Source organism: Medicago sativa, chromosome 4, assembly GCF_051527215.1.
Source record: "Medicago sativa cultivar Bolivia chromosome 4, Bolivia_mono, whole genome shotgun sequence".
NCBI classification, from domain to species: Eukaryota; Viridiplantae; Streptophyta; class Magnoliopsida; order Fabales; family Fabaceae; genus Medicago; species Medicago sativa.
This window is the reverse complement of record NC_140752.1, coordinates 99,454,981-99,482,190: the sequence shown is the minus strand read 5'-3', so window position 1 is coordinate 99,482,190 and position 27,210 is coordinate 99,454,981. Positions and strand designations below refer to the sequence as shown.

The 27,210-nt window shown below is 30.7% G+C and overlaps 1 protein-coding gene, 1 long non-coding RNA gene and 1 pseudogene across 2 annotated transcripts; 1 reads left to right on the top strand and 2 right to left on the bottom strand.

Moving 5' to 3' along the window:
- The first annotated feature begins 1,183 nt into the window (after window positions 1-1,183).
- On the top strand, window positions 1,184-4,015 carry LOC146934608 (uncharacterized; annotated as a pseudogene).
- A 10,370-nt stretch (window positions 4,016-14,385) lies between these two features.
- LOC146934607 (zinc finger protein CONSTANS-LIKE 16-like) lies at window positions 14,386-16,476 on the bottom strand. The gene is made up of 2 exons (XM_085706514.1): window positions 15,321-16,476; window positions 14,386-15,072 (listed from the first exon to the last, which is right to left on the bottom strand). Exons 1-2 carry the CDS (start codon window positions 16,317-16,319, stop codon window positions 14,821-14,823), a joined length of 1,251 nt encoding a protein of 416 aa, XP_085562640.1. The 5' UTR covers window positions 16,320-16,476; the 3' UTR covers window positions 14,386-14,820.
- Window positions 16,477-23,356: 6,880 nt separating this feature from the next.
- Window positions 23,357-26,058, bottom strand: LOC146934606 (uncharacterized). The gene is made up of 2 exons (XR_015007827.1): window positions 23,914-26,058; window positions 23,357-23,793 (listed from the first exon to the last, which is right to left on the bottom strand). It is a non-coding gene; the product is annotated as an uncharacterized LOC146934606 (long non-coding RNA).
- Window positions 26,059-27,210: the final 1,152 nt, after the last annotated feature.

The following is a 27,210-nucleotide window of genomic DNA, read 5'->3' as shown; positions in this document are numbered from 1 at the left end:
TAACAAATGTATGATATTTTTGGTAACAAAAAAAATGTATGATATTTTTATTCTTATGATATTTTGGCGGGGTGATCTATCTAATGATTTACCAAATGAGATTGAACAATTGGTTGGTACCGAGTTATTGTTTAAGGTTGACGTGAGTGTTGGATTCAACTCTAACTTTTTGGATTCAACTCTAATATTATATTCGAAGACAGTTGGTATTGAGAAAGACAATGTTGTCATGGTATTTAATAACATTTTAAAGTTTATTTTATTTGATTTTTTGGAAGAAAAAAATGGTGGTTGTGATTATAATATATACTTATTTTACTCTATATTGACATATTTTTTATTATAGGATTTAATGCATAAGTTTTCTGAAACAATTCCCACAACTCTAGCAGTTGTGGATCCAAAAGGTGTTATTGAATTGGATTGTGAATCATTTGCACCTCCTAAGAAGATAATGTTGCCAATAAATGATGATTGTGAAACATCTGATGCAATTTTTCAACCAGTTAAAAAGATTGTGAAGATGGAGAAATAGTGTCTTCAAAAATAATTTTGTTGCGTTCAAGTTATTTGTCCATTATGACAATGTTCCATGTCTGTTTTTAATCCACCGGAATAAGGTCCATGTCATGGAATTACTATTATCAATTGAATAAATCATTATTTTTGCGTCCCGTAAGTGTAGCTCAGTTGGTAGCAACTAGGGATAATTTATGCAAGGGCCGGGTTCGAACCCCGGATTCCCCACTTCTCCACACATAATGTGTGTGAATCTTGCCACTAGGCTCTCCACACATAATGTGTGTGAATCTTGCCACTAGGCTACTTGACCCAATAAAAAATCATTATTTTTGCATGTATTGACCCTTCACTGAAAAAATATTTTAATTTTCATATTATCAGTTTACAATTTACTTTGTTTTAAACCTTACACAAATTCTAAAATATATATAAAAATTAAAGGCCTTTTTTTTATTTCAAATAATTTTTTTCATAAAATACTAAGTCGGTTACGTTTTAATAATTATTAGTGTAATAGGCGTTTCGATTAAGATTTATACGGTATATTGACAAATTCGGTATGTTACAAAACTATAATAAATAACTTGAATAAATTATATTTTGAATTTTGAACGAAATCAAATAATCATAAAATCTAATATTTTTTATATACAAACTAACAATGAGGTGTGTTATTTGAACAACCATTTGTTTGACAATTTTTTGGGACAACCATATATAATCATAAAATACTAAGTCAGTTAGATTCAGATAATTATTAGTGTAATAGGCGTTTCGATTTAGATTTTTATGGTACATTAAAAATTCTATATGTTACAAAACTACAATAAAAAACTTGAATTAATTACATTTTGAATTTTGGTTCGTTACACAATTACAATTACCTACTAATTATAATTGAATTAATTGTTTTTTTGTGAAATTAGGCTTGATTGCACTTTTGTCTATCAAATTATTGCTCAAGTTTTGAAAATGAATCTAAAATACCACAATGCTAGCCAAATTTTTGGTTTGCGGCTTAAATTACAAAAATAAAATTGCCACTTTTTTCTTTATTGTAATCTATTGTCTCTCTGTTTTCTACATCATAAAAAAGATACCACTGTGAAAACAATAAAAAATAAAACTAAATATGCGATTAATATTCTATTTTTTGTATCGGTTGGTTTTATGCCACATTTTGTATTTTAATGAACAAAATTCATTAAAAAAAATTAAAATCAATGTATCCCGTGCTTGGCACGGATCGTTACAATAGTGTTAAACATAGTTAATATTTATAATTAATATATTTGTAAGTGCTAATTGATAGTGTTATTTACCTAGGAACGGGTTTAACCGAGCTTATGGATGAAACGATAGCCTGACAGCATCTTCTAACAGCATTGAATGTCATTCCTAAATAAACATATTCATAACAAATAAATAGCCAGGAATATTAACTTTATAAATTTCAAATATAATACCGTAAAAATAAATCATGGCATGTTTTAAAATCATATGAAAAAATTGTCGTAATAATAAATTTGAGATAAAACTTTCCTAGTGATCTGTGAAAAAATGTACGAATGATGATTAATTTTTTTTAAATCATTTTTAAGGAAATAAAGTTGAAGTTCCGAGAACCTGCCTAATTTGAAGTTCTGCAAAAAAGTGCAATAATATTAAATTTAATAAAGAGAACTTGCCTAATTATTTTCGAAAATGATGTATTTATATAATTAACTAGATCATAATTAGTGCATTTTTAAGAGAATAGAATAGAGTTGAAAATCTACCAAATGCGCAGTAATATAAAATTAAGACAGAAAAAGTTGAACTTGCCTCGTGATCTGAAAAAAGTTTCAGATCTAGCCGCCGATAAAGTTTCAGATCTAGCCGCCGCTTGAGTCCCTTTGAAACCTAATTCCAAATGGTAGAGAAGAATAGTAGAGCTTACACGTGTCAGTTTTTTAATAAGACTATGAACACCCTATGTTAATAAGAATAGTACAGCTTACACGTGCCAGTTTTTTACAAGACTATGGACTCTATTTTTTATTTTACTTTTTACATTCCACACCATCTTCTCTCTCTTCCTTCTAATAAAAATAAAAAAAACTACCATTTTACATGGAGTTGTTCATTTTGTGAGGGTTGTTCATTTTTGGTTTGTTCAAGACTACAAAAATAAAAAACTACCATTTTGCATGGAGTTGGTTCTAATGGATCGAAAGGTACTTTTTTCATATCATTTTTTTTTTGTATTTTTTGTTTGTTTAAAGTATAGTGTTTTAATGTTTGTTATCTAGGGCGATCGAATTGATGCGTCTATAAGAAAAACATTGATCTACAAGTTCAAGGAGCAACTCCAAGAGGGAATGGTGTTCACGATTTCCTCATTTGATGTTGCTTGCAATTGTGGTTCGTATCGACCATAACGTAGCGAATACAAACTGAATTTCACAATCAACACAAAAGTCAAACTATCTAAAACTACTTTGGTCTCAACAAACATGTATTCGTTTACACCTGCACTTGATATTTTCAATGAATCTTACGACAACAACAATTTGGTTGGTAAGTGACTATAATTTTCTTCCTGTAAATTGGAAGAAATATTATTGTTTGTTTACAAAAATAACACAATAATTTAATTATTTTTTTGTGAAAATAGTTTTATTTTTCAATGTTACAGTTTATTTTATAGTCGTTATATAATTATTTTAACGGTTGAATTAATAAAATGTTTTGTTTAATATCATTCCATTATACGTTATATTCTTATAATAATAAATTGTAATTTGATCGATATATTAATCTATGTTATATATGCAGATGTAATTGGAGTCATAACTGGAGTTGGTGTTGAAAGAGAGTACGAAAGATAAGGTGTAAAAACTAAGATGAATGTCATTAAATTTGATTCAAATGGGTAGCGTTGATTTTTTTTTTGTAATTGTAATTATTTAAGACCTATATTATTGCATTTTTATTAATATTTGTATAATCTTTCACAATTTTAAATAGGCATCGTTTTAAATTGGAGAGTATGTTGAGAAGTTGAACTCTTTTCTATCGTCCGGTGAATCTCAAAATGTTGTTGTAGCCATTATGTTGACAAAAGTTAAATTGTTTCAAGGTAATAATTTATTACTAGCAATTGTGATTGTTTGTTTATACCTATATATATATATATATATATATATAGACACACACACACTTAAATCATATACTTTTGTATCTTAATGATAGGAAAACCAGCATTGCAAAATGCATTTTCTTCCACTAGAATCACCTTCAATCCTGAAATTGATGAAGCATATTAACTAAAGAAAAGGTTTTTTTTTATATATAACATTTTTGCATAATTCATTTATTGAATATATATTTTTTATTAAATTATAATATTATTGACATATACTTTTTATTACAGCTTTCTTAGTGCAAATACAAATTCTCCTGCTTCGGGGTTGATCTAGTTACCAAATTCATCTCGCATACCTGTAAATGAGGAGTTTCTCAAACTTACTCCTAGGACCACTATTGAGGAGTTGAAGAATGTTAATAAGTTTTTTTTTTTATTAGCGATATATTTTGATAAGGTTTGTACGCCTTTTAGTATAACATTATTTTGTATGGTGATGATGCAAGGCACCTCTTTTATTGTCTTGGAAACAATAAGTGAGATTATTGATGAGGATGGATGGTGGTACACCGCTTGCTCACGCAACAAAAATGTGTATGCTGATTCTAACATGTACTTTTGCGAAAAGTGTGATCGTCATGTTGTGAATGTCACACCTAGGTATATGCTAACTTAAATTTGTTGAGATTTTTAATTAGCATAACGCACTATCCTTAAGTTTGTTATTAACACATTCAACCGTTTGATGCAGGTTCAAAATCATGATTCGAGTGATTGATGACATTGGGAGTGCACTTTTTGTTTTATTTCATCGAGATGTTTCTGGATTGCTTAATAAATCATGTTCTGACATTATTGAGTCCAACAACATTATCGTATATGTTTTTTCAACCTTTTTATAATACAAAGCTCTAATATTATATTTACCTTAGATATGCATAGTTGTACACAACCAATAATAACAAATGTATGATATTTAATGCATAAGTTTTCTGAAACAATTCCCACAACTCTAGCAGTTGTGGATCCAAAAGGTGTTATTGAATTGGATTGTGAATCATTTGCACCTCCTAAGAAGATAATGTTGCCAACAAATGATGATTGTGAAACATTTGATGCAATTTTTCAACCAGTTAAAAAGATTGTGAAGATGGAGAAATAGTGTCTTCAAAAATAACTTTGTTGCGTTCAAGTTATTTGTCCATTATGACAATGTTCCATGTCTGTTTTTAATCCACCAGAATAAGGTCCATGTCATGGAATTACTATTATCAATTGAATAAATCATTATTTTTGCGTCCCGTAAGTGTAGCTCAGTTGGTAGCAACTAGGGATAATTTATATTTATGCAAGGGCTGGGGTTCGAACCCCGGATTCCCCACTTCTCCACACATAATGTTCGGGGTTCGAACCCCGGATTCCCCACTTCTCCACACATAATGTGTGTGAATCTTGCCACTAAGCTACTTGACCCAATAAAAAATCATTATTTTTGCATGTATTGACCCTTCAATGAAAAAATATTTTAATTTTCATATTATCAATTTACAATTTACTTGTGTTTTAAACCTTACACAAATTCTAAAATATATATAAAAATTAAAGGCCTTTTTTTATTTCAAATAATTTTTTTCATAAAATACTAAGTCGGTTACGTTTTAATAATTATTAGTGTAATAGGCATTTCGATTAAGATTTATACGGTATATTAACAAATTCGGTATGTTACAAAACTATAATAAATAACTTGAATAAATTATATTTTGAATTTTGAACGAAATCAAATAATCATAAAATCTAATATTTTTTATATACAAACTAAAAATGAGGTGTGTTATTTGAACAACTATTTGTTTGACAATTTTTTGGGACAACCATATATAATCATAAAATACTAAGTCAGTTAGATTCAGATATTTATTAGTGTAATAGGCGTTTCGATTTAGATTTTTATGGTACATTAAAAATTCTATATGTTACAAAACTACAATAAAAAACTTGAATTAATTACATTTTGAATTTTGGTTCGTTACACAATTACAATTACCTACTAATTATAATTGAATTAATTGTTTTTTTGTAAAATTAGGCTTGATTGCACTTTTGTCTATCAAATTATTGCTCAAGTTTTGAAAATGAATCTAAAATACCACAATGCTAGCCAAATTTTTGGTTTGCGGCTTAAATTACAAAAATAAAATTGCCACTTTTTTCTTTATTGTAATCTATTGTCTCTCTGTTTTCTACATCATAAAAAAGATACCACTGTGAAAAAAATAAAAAATAAAACTAAATATGTGATTAATATTCTATTTTTTGTATCGGTTGGTTTTATGCCACATTTTGTATTTTAATGAACAAAATTCATTAAAAAAAATTAAAATCAATGTATCCCGTGCTTGGCACAGATCGTTACACTAGTGTTAAACATAGTTAATATTTATAATTACTATATTTGTAAGTGCTAATTGATAGTGTTATTTACCTATGAACGGGTTTAACCGAGCTTATGGATGAAACGATAGCCTGACAACATCTTCTAACAGCGTTGAATGCCATTCCTAAATAAACATATTCATAACAAATAAATAGCCAGGAATATTAACTTTATAAATTTCAAATATAATACAGTAAAAATAAATCATGGCGTGTTTTAAAATCATATGAAAAAATTGCCGTAATAATAAATTTGAGATAAAACTTTCCTAGTGATCTGTGAAAAAATGTATCTATACGAATGATGAAAAAAAAAAATTTAAATCATTTTTAAGGAAATAAAGTTGAAGTTCCGAGAACTTGCCTAATTTGAAGTTATGCAAAAAAGTGCAATAATATTAAATTTAATAAAGAGAACTTCCCTAATTATTTTCGAAAATGATGTATTTATATAATTAACTAGATCATAATTAGTGCATTTTTAAGAGAATAGAATAGAGTTGAAAATCTACCAAATGCGCAGTAATATAAAATTAAGACAGAAAAAGTTGAACTTGCCTCGTGATCTGGAAAAGTTTCAGATCTAGCCGCCGATAAAGTTTCAGATCTAGCCGCCGATAAAGTTTCAGATCTAGCCGCCGCTTGAGTCCCTTTGAAACCTAATTCCAAATGGTAGAGAAGAATAGTAAGGCTTATACGTGTCAGTTTTTTAATAAGACTATGAACACCCTATGTTAATAAGAATAGTACAGCTTACATGTGCCAGTTTTTTACAAGACTATGGACTCTATTTTTTATTTTACTTTTTACATTCCACACCATCTTCTCTCTCTTCCTTCTAATAATTTAATCCCTCCGTCCCACAATAGATGACCCAGTTGAAATTTGTAATTTTGACATAACTTACTTTGAGCATATTTTTCTACTAATATATAAAGATAAATAATATCATATAAGATGTCGTTAGATTTTGTTGGAACATGTAACACCCCATTTTCCCAACATAAAAATTTCTTAATAAAATCAGAGTAATTCATCGTAAACGGAATGTCACATTTCATAAAAATCATAAATGAATAAATAATAATTTATCATTCAAAAATTCAATCAACAAAGTACTTAATATCTGGCAGCGGAATTATTCAACATCCAAAAATAGTCTTAGGCACCAAGGTCTCATAAATAGTCTAAACATAAAAATAAGTTCAATTTCAACAACTTCGTTATAAATTCTCATAAGACAATACAAAAGGAATAGAAAACAATGTCAAAATTTCCATCCCGTTACGTATCAGAGCACCTAAAGACACACTTGTGAGGAGTCCACTCACGACCACGCCTAATCTTGATTACCTGCAAGTTACCCATACAAAGAGCAACATTTTCAAGCAGAAGGGGTGAGATTTCTCAAACAATAATATTAAGTATATAAATCATCATTTACATTTAACAACCTAAACATCATATAATTCAACAATTATATTCAAATACATAGTTACATCAATCCATCTTAGCAATATATCATCATATAACAGTCATAATCATCGTAACATAACATCATACAAATATTTCATCATTAGATACTTCGTTAAAACATCACAACTTACAACTTGACTCGACAATGCATCTAGACTCGACTATGCAACTCTTATCGTCTTATACCATCTTGAATCATCATGAAATGCAAATGCATGTGGTACCAATCTAGGGCAGAAGCCCTCGTCGCTTATGAGCATAAATATACTCCTAGGGCATAAGCCCTCGTCGCTATTGAGCAAAAGCTCCTAGGGCATGAGCCCTCGTCTCTGGTTGAGCAAAAGCTCCAGGGCATGAGCCCTCATCTTTAAATGAGTATGCATGGACTCAACATCTTACGTCTTAGAACTTCATGAACATCTTATAACTCCTTGACTTAGACCGATACTTACATCTTAAATAAGACTCAGCAGTATATGCAGCATATAAATAATTCATCTCATATCAGCATCATAGTACAACAGCATTAAATGATAATCAACAACATCTTAAACATCGCATCATCATAAACATCATAATTAACACATATAGTGCATAAATAACAAGATCACATCTTTATATAACCCATCCTTAAATCACACATCTTCAAATAACACATCTTTATATAACACATCTTTAAATTACACATCTTCAAATATCACATCTTTATATAATTCATCATTACACATTTAAAAATAATACAAATAATTTCATTATAACTATCATATCAAATATCTCTTAAAAAAAACGAATATCTTCTTTTGGATTAAAATAGTAGTAACTCTTCAATGAACTTGTATGTAATTCTCTAGCCAAAATATAAATGAACATGTACACAAATAATATACATGTAATCAGTCATTAAAAATCAATAAGTCAAAATATCAAATAAGCAACATCACGGTTTGTATCGACTTTGGTAAGTAAATTATACTACATATAAATTATCTTCAATCTTAATGAAGTTAGCAAGTGAAGGACCTGTAGGTATACAAGGCAATGACTCGGCATCTCAAAACAAAAAGGACCTTAATTATATATAACCAAAAACATCTTGCTACTAAATATAATCTATCCATTCATATATAAAAAGGTTGAATATTTTAGATTTAGGGTCCACGTTCTTTTCAAAGCTTAGTTATGGATAATAAAGTTAAACCAATCAGGAAAACAATTCATAACATATGAAACTCAATTATATCAAGCAGGGAACACTAATAATAGAGCAAGGTTCATGTCAGATATTAATGAAGTAAGTACTTTAATATATCATGCAAGAAAGAATAGTCAAGCAGAGAAACCTAGTATTTCAATGAATAATATAGACTGTTCGTATCAACTATACATAACTCCAGGCATGGTTCAATTAATCCATTGCGACAAAAAAAAAATTAAAATAAATAATGAACACTGCCATAAAACGAAATAACGAAAGGAAAATCATATCATGAATTAACATAAAACTTCACAATTCAAAAATAAGATCATACTTAAAAGCACAACAAATTACTTGATTGTGTTCAGGAGCATAGGAAGTCTCTTGCAAGTGTGCTTGAGCATTTGAAGTCTCTTGTTAGTTTTAGCAGTGAGCATTTGTAATCAGATATTACATTTTAGTGAACTCTCCTTGGAAGTGCAAGGGGGACAGGACTACTTTCGGTTTGTGGAAGGAACCTGTATAATTGCTTCGTGTCTTTCTTCTTTCCCTTCTCTGTGTTTTATTCCGCTGCATACGCTCCTGATCACCCAGTTCAGAAGCAGTCCTTATAGCTTCTGAACTTAAGTGTTCTGAGTTTCAAGAGAAACCGAAGAAAAGTCCAACACAATTCAATCCCCCCTTCTTGTGTTTTTCTCCCCTTCAATGTCTCGATGTGTATTTTCAAAATATCAAATTTTTATAATTTTTTTAATATATTATTCAAGATATTTAAGTTCAAAATTATGTATTGGTATGCGTAATCTATTCAACTTTTACTCACTTTTGTTTAATAAAACCATTTCACTCTTAATAATCTAGTGGTTATTTGGCTTTGTCTCCGGTACATGCTACTGCGAGAGACCTCTTCTTTTTCTTTTTTTTTTTTTGCTAAATGAATAGGAGTCATTGTATTAAATATAATATGGTTGAGTAAAAAAAGGGGCAAACATGTAAATTTGTACAAAAAAAGAGGACGAATACTCGACTTAAGGGTAGTTTTGTTATATCAACTCAATAGCAAGGGCAAATGCGTCATTTTGAGTTTCATTTTCTCAATTTTTCATTTGAAACTTCATCCCTCTCTTCTCTATCTCTTCTCGGGAGTCGGGGTAGCGTTTCGGTGCCTTTGACTTTAATTGTTTTTTAGATGAGAGTAATGTTGGATGAATGATTAAAATAAATTATTTAGATGAGAGGGAATGAATGGTTAAGAGAGATAGGAACAAAGGCACCCAAAGGCACTGAAATGCTACCCCTCTTCTCGCCTCGCCTCGCTTCTCCTTGTCCGGCCACCACAATGCCTCCTCTTCCTTCTTATACAATTTTTGTTTTGTTTATTAATTTTCTCTTTCTCTTTCAATCGAATAAACATTTGAATTGATTACTTAATATACCTTTATTTGGTATTTATACATGAATAAACATTTGAATTGATTATTGAATATAATATTTTGTATCGTATTTATATATGGTGTCATTTTTATGTGTTTAATTAAATTGAGAGAAAGTTATGTTTACTCATAAGATTTAGACACACTCAAAAAGATGAAAAAGTAGAAGAATAAAAATTGTACCTTTATAATGAAAAATTGTACCTTCAAAAAGATAAATAAGTTTTTATCTTAATTCAAAGTTCTCACTAAAGAAAATTGTACCTTTATAAACTATTTTTTCATAAACAACATTAACAAGCTTAAAGGAAACAATGTGAGTTAACTCACGTGGGGTTCGGTGCGAGTTAACTCACGTGGGGTTTAACACCTGAGTGACTTAAGTCACGCTGGGGCATTTTCGGAAATGTATTTGAGAACTAGCAAAACGTGACGGAAGAAGAGATAAATAAAATTTGTTAAAAAATGTTCTCATACGCTTAGCTCAATTGGCAGAGACATTGCATAATATATGCAGGGGGTTCGAACATCGTGACACGATTTGTGATTTCTTAAAAAGGAGAATTTCTAGCCACTAAATTACTTAGACAAAAAAAATTGTTAAAAAATTGTTTAACGCCGAAATTGAATTCGGGTTTCTTGAACTTTAGAGATTATTTTAGAATATTTGATTTGATAACATGAAAGAATGGATAGATACGGTATTTCAATTGTATGGATTAAATTGGATATATTCTCTTCTTATAGATACACTTAACCTGTCAAACAAACACACAATGCAAACAAATATTTAGTAACTAACACTAATAAAATACCAGCAAGCTAGTGACCATAAGTATATACAAAACAATATAAGTGAAAAATATCATATTAAAATCAACTTGCATGCGACCACATGCTGCAGATATGGACTCTAAAGAACGTTAAAAGAAGCTGGGGGTTCGAACAAATTGGTATGCAACGTCATAATAAATGTAATTCATTGGAGGAGTATGGAAATTCTAGACCAATCTAAAGAACATCAAGGAGAAGTTGAGGTAAAGGTGAGTTATTGAAGTTCACAAGTTGCTTCCTTGACTTCCAAGAAACCAAAGACAGTCCAAGGAACACTAACACCTTGAAATAACTAGCTACTGGTTTTCTGGTTTCAGGGCATGTAGCCCAATAAGAATCACTAAATTCTTCAAATATATATAGTTTGGATGCTGAAGAAAACACCAGAACTTGCAATTTCCATGGCTTCCAAGTAATAATCTTCAATTGGTGCTTGCATATATTGATTAGGTTGTTTAACATAAAATTAAAGTTGATATCCTATCTTGTGTTAGTAAAATATAGAAAACGTTCAGTAAGAAGTTAATTGGATCATCAAGCACCTTATGAATTCAAAAGGATCTTGCAATCTTACAAATTAAATGAGTCGAGTTAATTTCATTTGAAATAATAGTGGTTAATGATGCTTAATATAGAGATTGTTAAGATATGTGGATAAACAATTTTGAACTCATTTGATATTTGAATTATCCTTAGATACGAGCATTAAATCTTTAAATTGTAAGTAAATATATAGATATATTTACATAAATACCATCAACTTTGGTGGGAAATATTTGCAGGAGACTATCATACTTCTTTTTTTTTTACTCAAACTATCATATTCATATACCTTTTGTTTTTAAATATAGGTCAAATTGCATCTAAAGGTCTTTAAGTTTTTCGTTTTTCCTAAAGTGGTCCTTTAGGTTTCAAAAGCCTCAAACAAGTCCTTTAAGTTTCAAAAGTCTCAAACAAGTCCTTTTAGTTTTTAAATCGTTTCAAACAAGTCCTTTTAGAGGATGATAGTGATGATTCAGATGATAACAACAAAGAGCATTATCCACCATTTGTCATGCCTAAAAAGATGACTAATTTTAAGTGGGTGTTATTAGGAGCCAGATTTGGTACCAAAGATGAGTTCAAGGAAGCAATTACCAATTATGCTATCTACAATAGGACTTGTTTGAAACGATTCAAAAACTAAAAGGACTTGTTTGAGACTTTTGAAACTTAAAGGACCACTTTGGGTAAAATGAAAAACTTAAAGGACCTTTAGATGCATTTGACCTTAAATATATATCAAAATTTAGATTAAGATAAAGGAAAATGTTAACTTGTACCCTTAGGGCATAAGTTAAGAAACTAAACATAAAAAAAATTTCTTAAAAATTGTGCATTCAATGAATTAAAATTTGTAAATTTTATCTTTTCAATACAAAAGTTATGTTTCAATTCCCTTTTTAGCTTCTTAACTTGTGCCCTAAGGGCAGATGACCCTAAGATAAAATACTTAGGTATGGGAGGCAAGTAGTCTCTGATGACCTGGACCTTATAAAGGGTGACACGATGATGATGATGATGATGATTACATGTTGTATGAGGGCCCCATCAGCCATGTTGAGTTTCTGCTCTGTGCCATCACTTTTTTGAAGTTTCTGTTATTTCATTTTCACAAAGTCTGGCCCATTGACCCCAAATTTTTGGACCACAATGCTTTTATAGAAAAGAGAACAAAACTTGCATTTCAGGAGCTGTCGCTTCTGTACCTCTTGGGATATCATAAAGACATAAACATGTACATCATCTTAAGGTTTTTTCTATTTACAAGAGGTCATCAATATTAATTATTATCATGTGGTTGTAGATAAAACCTTCTATTTTTGACTCTCGTGTCATTACAAGTACCCATTACTTCTAATTAAAAAACTTCTTGCAGATTATTAAAATATCAGTGAATCTATTTTCATGCACTCATTGGAAGAGATTCCAACTATATTTGACAATTGTAGTAACATATACTAGCATGTCATTTAGGGCCTGTTTGGTTCAGCTTCTGCCCAGCCAAAAGCAATTCTCTACAGTGTCAAAAGCAATTCTAGCCAAAAACAACGTGTTTGGTTTGGCTTTTCAGAATTGCATTTATCCTCCAAAAGCAATTCTCCATGAAGCTACAAATCCTAGCTTCTAGCTTTTCTAGAATCAATTATAAACAGTAAATATTATATTTTATTATTACAACCTATTATTTTCCTTTATTGCCCTTTATCAATTCTTCTTCTTTATCAATTCTCCTTTAGCTATGTCTATTTTAGTAATTATACATTCAAAAGCAATTCTACATAATTGTATCCAAACATAAATCAGTTTGTTTAATCAATTCTACATAATTGTATCCAAACATAAATCAATTCTCTCAGAATCAATTCTGTCAGAATCAATTCTATCAGAATCAATTCTGTCAGAATCAATTATATTCAAAGCTGAACCAAACACACACTTAATCTTGTATGGTTTTATGAAACCATAGAGCTGGATTGACAAGATATTTTTAACCTCGTTATCTGTGTGAAGTGATTTCTAACTTTACCAATGACTTATTCTTACTATATCGATGACTAATTTCCGTCGAGAATTTATATAACCATCTTCAATGAGGTCTCTCATTTTAATCGCAATTTTTTCCATCTACAAGACATGAACACAAAATCATGCATAATAAACTTAAGTTCAGTGTCACAGTGTCACTCTGATCAACTTAATATTTGTTAGCTAGATTGACAAGATTAATTCTATCTTTCTTGACTTCCATTAATTCTTGGAAAATGGAATCCACTAAATTGTGAACGTTAGACTTAGCCCATAATAGTTGTGTGAGTGCGACAGTTTAATTGAATTGTTTGCAACTGTAAGTAGGGTCTAAATAGAAAAGGTACTGTCCAATAGGAATTCTAACACTAGATATTCTTGACAGACTCTTGAACAATATCGATTCCTAGTTCATTCTCTGAAAATTCAGTTGAATTTTATAAAAAAAAAAAGTTATTATTTTACAAGGCTAGCAAATTTATTTGTAGAACACAAACAAACCAGGAAGAATATGTTCAAACTTTAAAACATGTCAAAAATAACATTTTGTGGAATGGTAGCTTTTTCTACCCATTGTTATAATTAGTTGAATATTGTTTAAACTTCTTTGGTATCACAGTGAACATGTCTGTAATTTTTAAAAATTACACAGTAGCTTATGCAAAATTACGGTGGATTAGCGTGATTCTGGCATACCACCGTGATATCAAACATACACTAAGATTCGGTTACAGATAGTTATGATTAGTTGAAAACTTGTTATGATTAAGTAGCTTAGTTAGGAGGACCACTAGTTGAAGTGTATACACTCGTTGCAATCAAGTTTTTCAACATTACAAGAATTAACAGTCATGTCAATCTAATGCTAAACATAGTTCATTAGTAGCCTGCCGGAATAACCAACTAGGTAACCAATTAACCATATATAACATCAACATTTGAATGTGAACTTCTTGTAAGGAACAATAATAATAGGCTTACAAAAACTAACAGCCACATCAACTAGCTCATAATTGAAGGGTTACCATTAGTACTATACTAATTAAACCTGAAGCTAGAGATAGATTGAAACATCCCAAGCAATTAACTCTAGTAAAGTAATTAATAAACATTATTATTATTAAAATACATACTATACACAGCCACATGCACCAAATATTAATCAATCCAAGTTTGCAGAAAAGCAAACATGGAAATTAATTAATAACCAGTTGATGATATTCTTCATGTCAGTGGTAATTAGTTGGAAAAGAAGTAGCTCCTCCAGCAAAACATGCTGTCCTCTTAACAAAACGTCCTTTCATTCTTGGTCTCTTTTCTGCATTCAATTTCCTTACTTCATATCTTATCTTCTTTGCAAATAAACGTGTTCTTCTTTTCTCTCTGTACCTTGATACTCTTGCTTCTCTTCCTCCATCTCCACCACTTCCCATTAATTGCCCCCTTAAGCTTCTTACTTCTCCATCTACACCACTTGAACCCTGAAATCAATATTCACAAAACTTACATGTCAAATATCATATACATGTATCTAATCTATGTATGTATTCAGTGATAAACAAGTAAGTGGTACAGTGACTTTGCTACCACGATCTACTGAGATTCAACCCTTGTCGTTTAAAATAAAATATCTGAATTGTGTTATCACTAAATTTTTGTTACTAATTTAATGTCTTTTTTAGTAGTGTAAGAGAGAGATCATTGAAAAAAAAATGAAAAGTTGAAGTACCAATAAGTTTTGCCATGAATCATCATCACAATTGAACTTAGGAGGGTTTGCAGTAGTCCATGGAGAAGGAGAACCTTGCCTGCTCCATTCAGTAATAACCTCTTCATAGTTTAGTCTCAAAAATCTCTCTCTCTTTGTTTCTTCTTTAGTAATAACACTCTCACTGTAACCAACACTACTATTACTGAAAGGCATAAACTCTTTCTCTTGTTGTGCTAGTGATACATGATTATGATCAATATTCCAATGAAAAACCTCATCACTTGTCATGTCAAAAACTGATTCTAAATCATCAAGTTCTTCATCCTTAACCTTTAACATTTCATTTTTGGATGCATCCATTTCATTCTCTTGTTTATAATCAAACACTTGTCCTGATGAATTCTCTCGAATCTCACTACTCCCAACACCAAGTAAACTTTCAACATTAGCTGCAAATTCAGCAAGATCAACATCAAACTCACAGAAACTATCCAAGTCACACATTTCCTCAAAATCAACAGCATCATTTTTCACAGTACAAGTCTCTAAATCGAAAGGGCTGACATCGAAAACTGGCACACGACACAGCAACTGCTCCTCATCAGCCTCATCAATATCAACAAGTAGTTCTTGTCCTTGTTCTTCATCACCTCCGAGTTCAGGAACAAGTGGAAGAAAACTAGTATTGAAAAGAACTTTTTCCTTGAGACGTTGCTGTTGTTGTTGAATCGACGAATTTTTGTTGTGACGGGGCGTTCTTGCTTTCCTTGTGAATCCACTGTGCCATGCTTGTGCTGTTGTTGTTACCTTAGCAGACGCGGTTTGAAGGCGAACCCTTTCGTGTCTACTTGCTAATAGATTTGCAGAGTGAACCAAATTGTCACAACCATGACAAAGGAAAGCATCATCTGCAGCACAAAACCAACGTGCTCTTCTTCTTAAACAGCTATCACATGCTCTTGCTGTCTTGGCTCCCAAGGCACCTGCATCTGCATCACCTTTCATGTCTGTAATCATAGAAGAATATAACTAAACTATATTGTTTTTCTTACAAGTGAATTGAAATGAAATGTCAAAAAAATGATTCAATTAATGGTTTGTGTTTGTTGAAACTAGACAATGTGATGAAGGAGACACTAGTGTCAGTGGGTACTTTTTTTTCCTCTCTGCCCATGCACTTTTGGTAATTTGCTACAGGAATATTAATGGAGGTTAATGGGACCTACCAATTGGTATCATCTTAGTGTTGATTGGCTAGAGAGTTGAAGTTAATCTTATTTTCTGAATTCTAATTGGTTGTCTTTTTAATTATAGGATTTCTTATGGACCCATTAGGGTTTGTGCATTAAAATTTTGAATAAGACATATTTGTTGTGTTACATGTATAATAATTCAATAATGTCTGCTATTTGAGGTCCCCTCTCCGTAGGTTGCTTTCATCTCACCGGCTGTGGTATTCTACCCATATTCTCTTCTCTGTTGTCCTCTCTTCTTTTTCTAATTCATCAACCATTACATGCGGGGGGGTATAGTAGTGTTTCAATAATTTTATCAACAAATTCAAACCGTAACCAAATTTCTCATTGGTTTACAACATTCACACACTGTGTATCAAACTACTTGCATTAAATTATGTGGATTTCATGTGCTATATAACCATTTTGTGGACAAAACAAAAGGTGAAAATTGAGATTCTTGTCAAGAGGGAAATGGATATAGATAAATTCTGGACAAGAGGGAAATGGATGAATTGCTTCCCATTGGGTAAGAGAAAGTAGATAGCTATTGCTTATACAAAACAACCCCGGGTGTTGACATTCTAGGAATCAGTCCAAAGAATAGTTCACCATAGGATTTTATATATTTTTTGGGCCAGGTAAAATTACATATATACCAAATTACGATAAATTGCACTGGTTTTTGCATATATAGATGATAGATACTGCTAGAGGTGATATTTTTGTTTTTATTGGTTTTGCAAAATCATGAATAGTAAGTAGTATTAAAAAATTATCAAGTCTCACGTATACATTGAAGGGAGATTAGGCTTTAAAAGAGCTTATAACTAAAAGAAAAATGTTATACAGTGATTAAGTTAATTAGTGATGGATTCAGATACAAAAAATGTCAAATCGGTCCCTAAAATATTGGCTGTTTGTTTTTACGGTGAAACAAAGTAAATGTGCATCAACTATAAAGTTGTATATCTATTTTGTAGCTTCTTTGCTTTTATGTCAAACATACATCTGAACGCCAAAAATGAGATCCTGAAACGAGTTATTAGTGACTTTAACAAATTGGTGGCAAACTCATTTACAACCAATTAAGAGACTTAACTCATTTAATATAGAAATCAAAAAATTTCAATTGCTAAATCGACTGCTAAGGAGCATATTTCTAGTGATATGATACCTTTCACATCCTGAAACATTTTTATAGAGTTAAATTAAATTTATTTCTATTTAAAATTTTAAGATGATATCACAATTATGTGTTGACATGGAGCCAAATAACATTTAGATCGTGAAAAGTTGATTTTATAAAATTGAGTTAGACTGATATTACATAATCTCTTGATCCTCTTCCCATTACTGGCAGGCAGCCATCTTCAGTACCATAATGCCACAGCTTTCCTATCACTACATACATTCTCTATCGCTGATGCCACTGCCACCCACAGTTTATCCATAATAGGGGACAAAGGCATGTAGAAAGAACAAATATTATTAATAACTCGTGCCATGTGGCTAAAAGCCTTAAATTTGAGGAATCTTTTATATATATATATTCAACCTGATTATTGTATTTTAAAAACTGCAAGTTATATCATGACACCTGTTTTGAGTTCTATGACATCATGGTGAATATAACTGATCGATCAGATATTCATTCCAAAATCAGTTCTTGGTTAATCCTATGATCCATAGCTATCACTTAGATAAAACGTTTGCTTAGAGCATCCACAATGGTAATTCCCTAACAAGGACTCTTTAAATAGACCCCACGTGACACATCACGTATTTATAATTTTTAAATAAAAGTACCTATTAAGGACTCAATGACTCCAATGGTAATACACTAATAAGGACTCCAATGAAAAGTACTTAAATATGTCCCACTATCTTTATATCATTAAACAAAAATAATTTATCAATTACTCCTTTTTACAAGTGGGACCAAGTAGTACACATTTTGAGTAAATAGGCAATTTTCCCCCCGAAATTGCAAGGTTTGTCAAATACCCCCTGTAGTTAACGAAACATCAATTACCCCCCTGAAATTGCATAACGTTAATCAATTTACCCCCTCCGTCAATTTTTCTGTTAACTGTTTACGGTTATGATCAATTACCCCCTTGAAATTTTACACTTATGTGCAAAATGCCCCCTGAACTTGAAAAATTAAAAAAATTGAAAAAATTCTGGAAAAATATTAAAAAAAAAATTAAAAAATTCTGGAAAAATGAATAATCAATAAAAAAAATTGAAAAAAAATATTTAAAAATTCTGGAAAATTGAAAAATTAATAAAAATGAAAAAAAATCTGGAAAAATTAATAAAAATAAAAAAAATCTGAAAAAATTTAAAAAATCTGGAAAAATTAAAAAAAATAAAATAATCTAATAAAATGAAAAATAATGAAAAAATAAAAAAGGGAAATTTTTTTATGTATTTTGAAAAATTAAAAAAAATTGAAAAAATTCTGGAAAAATATTAAAAAAAAATTAAAAAATTCTGGAAAAATGAAAAATCAATAAGAAAATTGAAAAAAAATATTAAAAAATTCTGGAAAATTGAAAAATGAATAAAAATGAAAAAAAATCTGGAAAAATTAATAAAAATAAAAAAAATCTGAAAAAATTTAAAAAATCTGGAAAAATTAAAAAAAATAAAATAATCTAATAAAATGAAAAATAATGAAAAAAATAAAAAAGGGAAATTTTTTTATGTATTTTTCGAAATTTCGAAATTTTCATTAGTATTTTTTCCGGGAATTTTTGTGTATTTATAAACCGAGAATAAGGGAAAAAATACACTGAAAAAACCTAAGCTCGACATATATACTAATCAAAATTTTGGAATTTCGAAAAATACATTTTTTCCAGAATTTCGAAATTTCGACATATATACTAATCAGAATATTTTTTATTTTCCATAATTTTTTCATTTTATTAGATTATTTTATTTTTTTAATCATTTTTTATTTTTATTAATTTTTTCAGAATTTTTAAATTTTTTCAGATTTTTTTAATTTTTCCAGAATTTTTAAATTTTTTCAGATTTTTATTAATTTTTCAATTTTCCAGAATTTTTTAATATTTTTTTTTCAATTTTTTTATTGATTTTTCATTTTTCCAGAATTTTTTAATTTTTTTAATATTTTTCCAGAATTTTTTTTAATTTTTCAAGTTCAGGGGGCATTTTGCACATAAGTGTAAAATTTCAGGGGGGTAATTGATCATAACCGTAAACAGTTAACAGAAAAATTGACGGAGGGAGTAAATTGATTAACGTTATGCAATTTCAGGGGGGTAATTAATGTTTCGTTAACTACAGGGGGGTATTTGACAAACCTTGCAATTTCAGGGGGGAAATTGCCTATTTACTCTACACATTTTATTACTCCTTTATGCAAGTGGGACCAAGTAGTACACATTTTATTACTTTTTTAAACGTGGGACCCGTTAGTTACCCAGGAGAGAGAGGGTCCTTATATAGTTACCCGTTCCTTAACGGGGACTCATTTTTTCTTCCTCCAATGGAGGGTCCTTAACGGGGAGTGGTCCTTGTTAAGTAAGGACCCCCCATTGGAGATGCTCTTATAGTTTCAGCTTACTATCAGATTTTTTTATATATTTATCAATGATATTTTTCTTCTTAGATTGAAGTGTTGTACTTATTTGTACTTGACCCAAAAAAGAATACTGCAGCTTATTATTAAACAAAGTTACCTTGAGATTTAATATTTGGTTTGTTTTAAAAATAATTATAAGAAATGGATACAATAGACATCAAGTATCAAATTTAAAAAATTTCCATACGATGTGTACCTTCAAATTCAACAACTAGTCCTCAAAATGTTGAGTAACAATTGAGCAAGAGTTTTCTTAATTTTTTTTCTTAAATAATGTGTCTTTGCTAGTTGCTACTATCCGAAATTGATTTTTTGTTTGCAAGTCTTAAAAATCATGGTTAGGCCTAACACAACCTCACAAAACCGACTTGAGAGATGAGAATTGCTCCTACTAATAAACACGTTGTCAAACTATCTCATATCCGATGTGAGACTCTTAGCATGAGACTCTTTATCAGCAAGGATATAGTAACTTTCACACTGACACATGGCTAGCTAATTAGGCATTTATGTGGGTCAAGTTAGTAAATGAAAAAGGTGTATGGATTGGGTAAGGTCAAGGTCACACACTCACACTGCATATACCATTTAAGAATGGAACATACAAAATGATACAAACTCGTTACTAATATGGTGTCGCGCCGTTAGTTGACGGATAATTGAGTTTCTTAACGATATCGTGAAGAGTTCAATTTCATGTTTTTGCATATGAAAGAGCAAATGTTGAAAGAGATCCCTCAAAGAAAATTCCACCTCCTGATCCGTATGACACCTTTAATTCACTCCAAAAATATTGTAAGGGTTATATTTAGATTGCAAGAAACCAGCAACGGCCAAGAGTGAATATTGGTTGGATGCATAAAAATGCAATTGTTAGGGTGGAGAAGTTCCACATAGTGTAATTGTGGATCAATATCTAAAAATTGCTAAAAAAACAATTGAAAAGACCAACCTGGTCGACTTTGATTATAAGTTCAGAGTCGTCCACATCTTTACATTTGATACAATCACTTCATTCGCATTGATTTGATGAAAACAAAATAAATATAATTATAAGATTATTTCTAAGGCACCAACATGTTATTTTTTGCCAAATTGACATGGATTAAGTCATCATCTCTATCGTTATGAGAAACAACTTTAATCGAAGATTTTTAAGTATTAGTCTTCTACTCCCTCCGTCTAATAACTGAGCCATTTGCAAAAAAAAAAAAAAAAAAAAATTCTCAAAATAACTGAGTCATTTCATTTTTCAATATAATATTAATTACTTTTTTCCCTTTATAACTTTAACTAATAATACTTTCATCATTCTCAATTCAATATATTCCACTTTACGTTTATGATAGTGGAAAATGCATCAATACTTAACGAGTGCACTTAAAAGTTAAAACTATTTTTCTCTCTCCTTCATTTATATATTTTTCTTAATACGTGTGAAATGAGTTTTTGATTCGGTTAATCCAGGACGGAGGGAGTATAGAGTATAGACAATATGAGATATTTTCTCCATCCACACATAACAAATGGGCATGAAGGATTTGGAGATGACGAGCCCATACTCACGGGTCCACTTCGACCATTTGCAACTGCAACTAAGAAACAAAGTTAAGAAAGTTACTAGTAATTACCCATACACTAAGGGTGTGTTTGGATTGAGGGTTTAGGAGGGGAATGGAGGGGAGGGTTTGTTTTTCTTTTCTAAATTACGGACTATATAACATGTTTCTCTAAAATAAATTAAGTGTGATTGAAGTATTATATGATCATTTATCATGTTAATATGTTAGCTCTTCAAAAAATATTTTATGGTGTCCGTAATTTAAAAATGAAATCTAAACCCTCCCTCCCTTCCCCTCCTAAACCCTCCATCCAAACACACCCTAAAGGTTAGAAATGTTCATCATACTAAGAAATACAACATAAGTTTTGTAGAAAATATCTTCTCAAACTCAATGCTTAGTTAACAAAAAATTCTATGGCGTAAATCAATTATTGTATTGTTGAAATACCATGAATTTCAGCACCTTTCTTGAAAAGGAAACAACAAGTTAATGTAAATAGAAGTCGTAGATTCTTCAACGCTATCCTCTCTTATGTTTTGCATGATTATCCCATTTTATTGCATATGTATCGGAAATTAGAGTGTAAAATTTGGAATTTAAAATTGATCCATGTCCAAATTTGTTATGATACAGGTGAAAAAATATTGAAGCGCAGAATTTTAATGGTTTGGGTTGATTGCCGGTAATGGAGAGGAGGTGTAACATAAGGGTCTCTTTGGCTCGGGTTTTTGTAGGGCAAGAGTGTTAATTAGCAAAATTTTATTTAAGATTTTGATATCATGATTCTCATGTTATGAATTTCTATAAAAGAGTCGGAAAACATACCAAAATCCATTAGTGGATTTCTTTAATGTTTTTGATACTTTTATGCAATTGTTTTCGTCTCTATATCTTGTATCCTTTGGTGGTGAGAATATTTTTCTATCATAAGAGAGTGAATGTTCCCTTCACGAGAAAACTAGCGTCCAGACGGGCACTCTCGTGCCCGTCTGTCCGCTCTTTCTACTGCGCCAATGCATGTAACTAATAAACAGTATGTTTTTCAACATCAATGTTGGTTTAGTTTTTCATGATATAGCTTGGAGAAATTTATTAGAATTAAAAGAATGATAAAGCTTGATCAAAAGAAGAAGGATCAAACTTGATAAAAAATGTAAGATATGTAATTCATGAATTTCTTTAACATGGAGTTACTTAATGTATACTTAGTTTTGTGATGCATAGTCATCTATCTATGGAGGTTGAATATGCATGAAACATGAGTGACATTTATGGGGTTGGGTTTGATGAAGACACCGTAATTGTTACTCCAACATAAGGCAATTGACATATCTCCCACTTAACACACTATCCAAACATGCTCACAATAAAATAGAAATATAAATAAAACATAAGGAAATTATAATATCAAGCCTATATCTTCTTTTTTTTTTTTGGTCTTAGATGAAGTGGTAAGCCACTAAAAATAAACTCACACACAACTGTGAGGTCCCGGGTTCGAACCCGAGTCACGACGTTCGGCCTTGCAATTTCGGCATTTTCCAGTTGAGTTAAGACTTCTAGACATATCAAGCCTATATCTAAAACCTTTGATTGTTATTCCAAATGCACAACTAATCTTTTAGCACTTTGCCATTCAAAAACAATTTCTTTAAGACATTGCATTTCTGAAGAGGAATAAAGTTTGTTACATAATCACTTCATCAAAGTTTATTTCAAAACATGTATACTTACCTTTTGAGTTTTCCCCTACACCTTATGTTTCCTAATATCTACTCCTTGTGTTTCCTTGGTTAGAGAAAATTTGATGGTTATACTAAAAGGATAACCGTTCTTCCATGGCCCTTTTTCACTGCCGTTATCCTTGTCTTCTTGTTCTTCTCTCTTTACGTCTCACCCTGTTTTTTGTTCTCTCTGATAAGAGGCTGATCTTTTCAAGCTTCGAATGTGTATTTGTCAGAACTTTTTCACTTTGAATTGCTTGACAGTGGAAAAGTATTATAGGAAGAATGAATATACACAGTGAAAAAGAGAGGGTGTGGTGACTTCACTGACTTGTGAACTTGAAATCCCTTAAATCCAAAAATAATAAATACAAATTGAAATCCAAAAAGAAATAAAAAAAAATAACAGAGAAGTAGCCATGATAACAGAAATCAAAATCCTTAAAACAAAATTTAAAAGCAAAAAACCTTAAAAAATTCCTCAGCCACCATGGACATGTCGCACTGTCTTGCTTTCACTGTGTAGGCTTCCTCATTTGTTACCTTACTTATCCATATCTATCTCTATCTCGTCTTCAATATCGTTGCCGTCAAGGACATATACCACTCGGAGTCGCTCCTTCTTTGCTTGTGATTTGAAACGAAACATAAAGAAGTTAAGTAACCGTCTGCATGCACCGTTGGTTTTAACTGATGTAAGACAATCATTCTCATCATAAAAATCATGTATGGGTATAGTTTTCAAGAGAAAAAGCCAAAGCATAAAGGGATAATCCCCTTTATTGATTGTTAAAGATTTATTTCATACAACCACTAAAACTGATTAAAAACTATGTCTATACTCCTCTTTCTCCGAGATTCTAGTCCTGAACCACTTCTTGCATCAAATACCTTTTTCCTCCTCTCCTTATAAGGATATACCCAAGTTGTGTCAATGTTATAATATGAATGATTCAAATTTGTATTTTATAATTTCTTGAATCAATGCATTCACAAAACAAAATACACAACCAAAAGACACACCAACAGCAACAAATAATTGTTTAATGAAAGATTAGAAAGCCACACCAAAAAGAATGCATTGCCACTATCTGTTTGTTATCTTAAAATAGGTAGAATAAATTTGTACCATTGAAAAAAATGGATAGAATGATTGCATTTATATTAACTCTCCTCTATGATACCTATAACCTATATCGAATCATATCACCTTTATCCTTTCTTGATAATTCAGATTAAAAGTGAAATTACTTCGGGAGCAACTATGAAGCACGAACTCCAACACGGAGACCACTCTGCTAATTGTTTTATGAATGGAATACAGAACAGTTAAGAATCATATGTTTGTGGGAAAACACAAACTTTAATGAATATTTAATCAAAACCTGCACAGACAAAACACTACTATAATAATAATAATCCAAAAACTTAAAAATAAAATATCACTGATTAAAATTCTTTTTAGTTTTGGGGACTAAAAAACTAAAACATGTAAAAGGATAACTATTGTGAGAAGAGGACTTGTATATTTCAAAAACTGAAAACAAAAACTATTTCAAACAGGCCCTTGATCTTCTAGAAAATAATAGAAGATGAAAATGAAAATCAATGGAAACAAATGATTAGAAAACATAAGCAGAAATAGAAACAAACAATATAATTTGTTCTTAAAAATATATCTATATATATAGAGATTGTTAAAAAAAAGAACCTTAAACTACAAAAAGATAAAGGTGAAATCCCGTTCCAACGACAACTGTTGTGCGGATTGCAGCAATGGTGATTGCTGTTACATTTCCTACTACTTCCTCTTTTTGCTATCTTCAGGCCATTCCTTGCGAATCCAAACTACCTATCGAGCCCATCTCTCTTGATTCTAGAGATCAATTATACTTTTTAATATCAAAAGAGAAATACACACCAAAGTTAGTTTGAGTCATCCTCGCAATCTTCTCCTAAAACCAATTCATTTGCTCGTAGTCCCTGCGTCCAATCAATAACAACCAAATAGAATATGTTGAACTCGAACATAAGAAATTGGAGAAAATGATGGCAAACGAATAAGCCTTGCATGAGGTGGTATATGATTGGTGTGCAACGCATTAGATCTTTAGATTTTTAGAAAACATGTTAAAAGACTTCTTAACATCAAAAATCTCTTCATATGATACAACATTATTGATAAATTCTTTGAAAGAATTTATCAAAAGGAATGTTGTATAAAAAATCTTATACCTATACGGGCAATTTAGCGCAGAAAATTCTTTAAAAGGCTTTGCAAATCTCTTCATTACTGTGCAAATATTTTCTCTTACCTAAACCAATTCAATTGAAAGAATAACATGACATTTAAGGGTAGAACTGGATAAATATATGCAATTCTTTATAATGAAGTTCCGTAATAGTTAGTTTTTCTATAAAACCCAGACATGAATATGTAACCAAAATAAAAAACTAAGTCATATATTGAACAATACACAATGTATAATTTGACGGAAACAAACCGTGAGATAAGAAACAAAAGAGAAGCAATCAGGAATATTAATGGAAAGAACAGTTGTTGATGAAAAAAAATGGTAGAATTAATTAGTGTATGTAGAAAATGTGTGGCCCGAAGTCAGTTTGTGGGAAGGAAAAAATCATTTATGTGGGATGAGAGGTTAATGGAAAGTAACCGGCATTAAACTGTGATAGTGGCATGAGAAGTTTTTTTAAGTGTGAAAAAAAAATAACTGAAAAGGGCATTTTTGGCATTTAAAAAAAAGCTACACCAAAAAAGTATTGTCTTTATTAAAAGGTATAGATAATGTTTCTTTCTCTTTGTGCTTTCATTGTATTATAATTTTATTTTATTATCTAAAATCGATTGTGTTTTAACATAAAAATCCTTCCACTAATTTATGGTAACAAGAAAATATATACTGCCACGAACCCAGACCGAATCGGTATTTTTTTGGACAGACACCTTCAATAACGGAATTTCATATAAAAAAAGAGAAATTCTTGCATGGTCTTGCCCTTAACACGTCATCCTTGAGCCCATCCAATTAAATAATTTCTATTAATTAATTAATTAATAAAATAAAAAAAATAATAATTTTTCTGAGGAAAATACAACACGATCTATACACTCTCATTCTTTCAAACCCACATGACTTAACAATATCACTAATTTAACGGTGCTTTCCTACAATTCCTCAACAACTTCTCTTAAAATGGTTTCAAAGACATTCTGTTCACTACCAACAACATCATCTTCTAATCAAACATTTTTTTTTGTTGAAGAAAACTTCTGATCAAACATGTCTGACTTCACTTTAATTTAATAATTTAAACACTTTTAATCAACAAAAACTTCATCCTAGAAATCCCAAAACTGAGGCTAAAAGATACAATTTCACGTGGTGTATTGGTATACAACTTTTCTTCCATTTTGGTTCAGTTGATTTTTCTGCAAAGCTATTGTATGTAGTAGTTGAGAGAGGAGTTGTTTGTCAAACAAGTGAATTGCTATTGAAAAAGGATTGAAGATTTGGATTTGGGGGCTTGCATTTATTTATGAGACTGGAATTAGAAAAACCTGAATTCTCCACACAATCATGAGACTTGAATTATTGGTACGATGAAAGAGATGGACAAGGTAACAGAAAAGGAGCGTGAGTGGTTCCGAGAGAGAGAGAGAGAGAGATAGAGAGAGAGAGAGAGAGAGAGAGAGAGAGAGAGAGAGAGAGAGAGATTAACATCACCGTGGGTTAGCAGGCAATA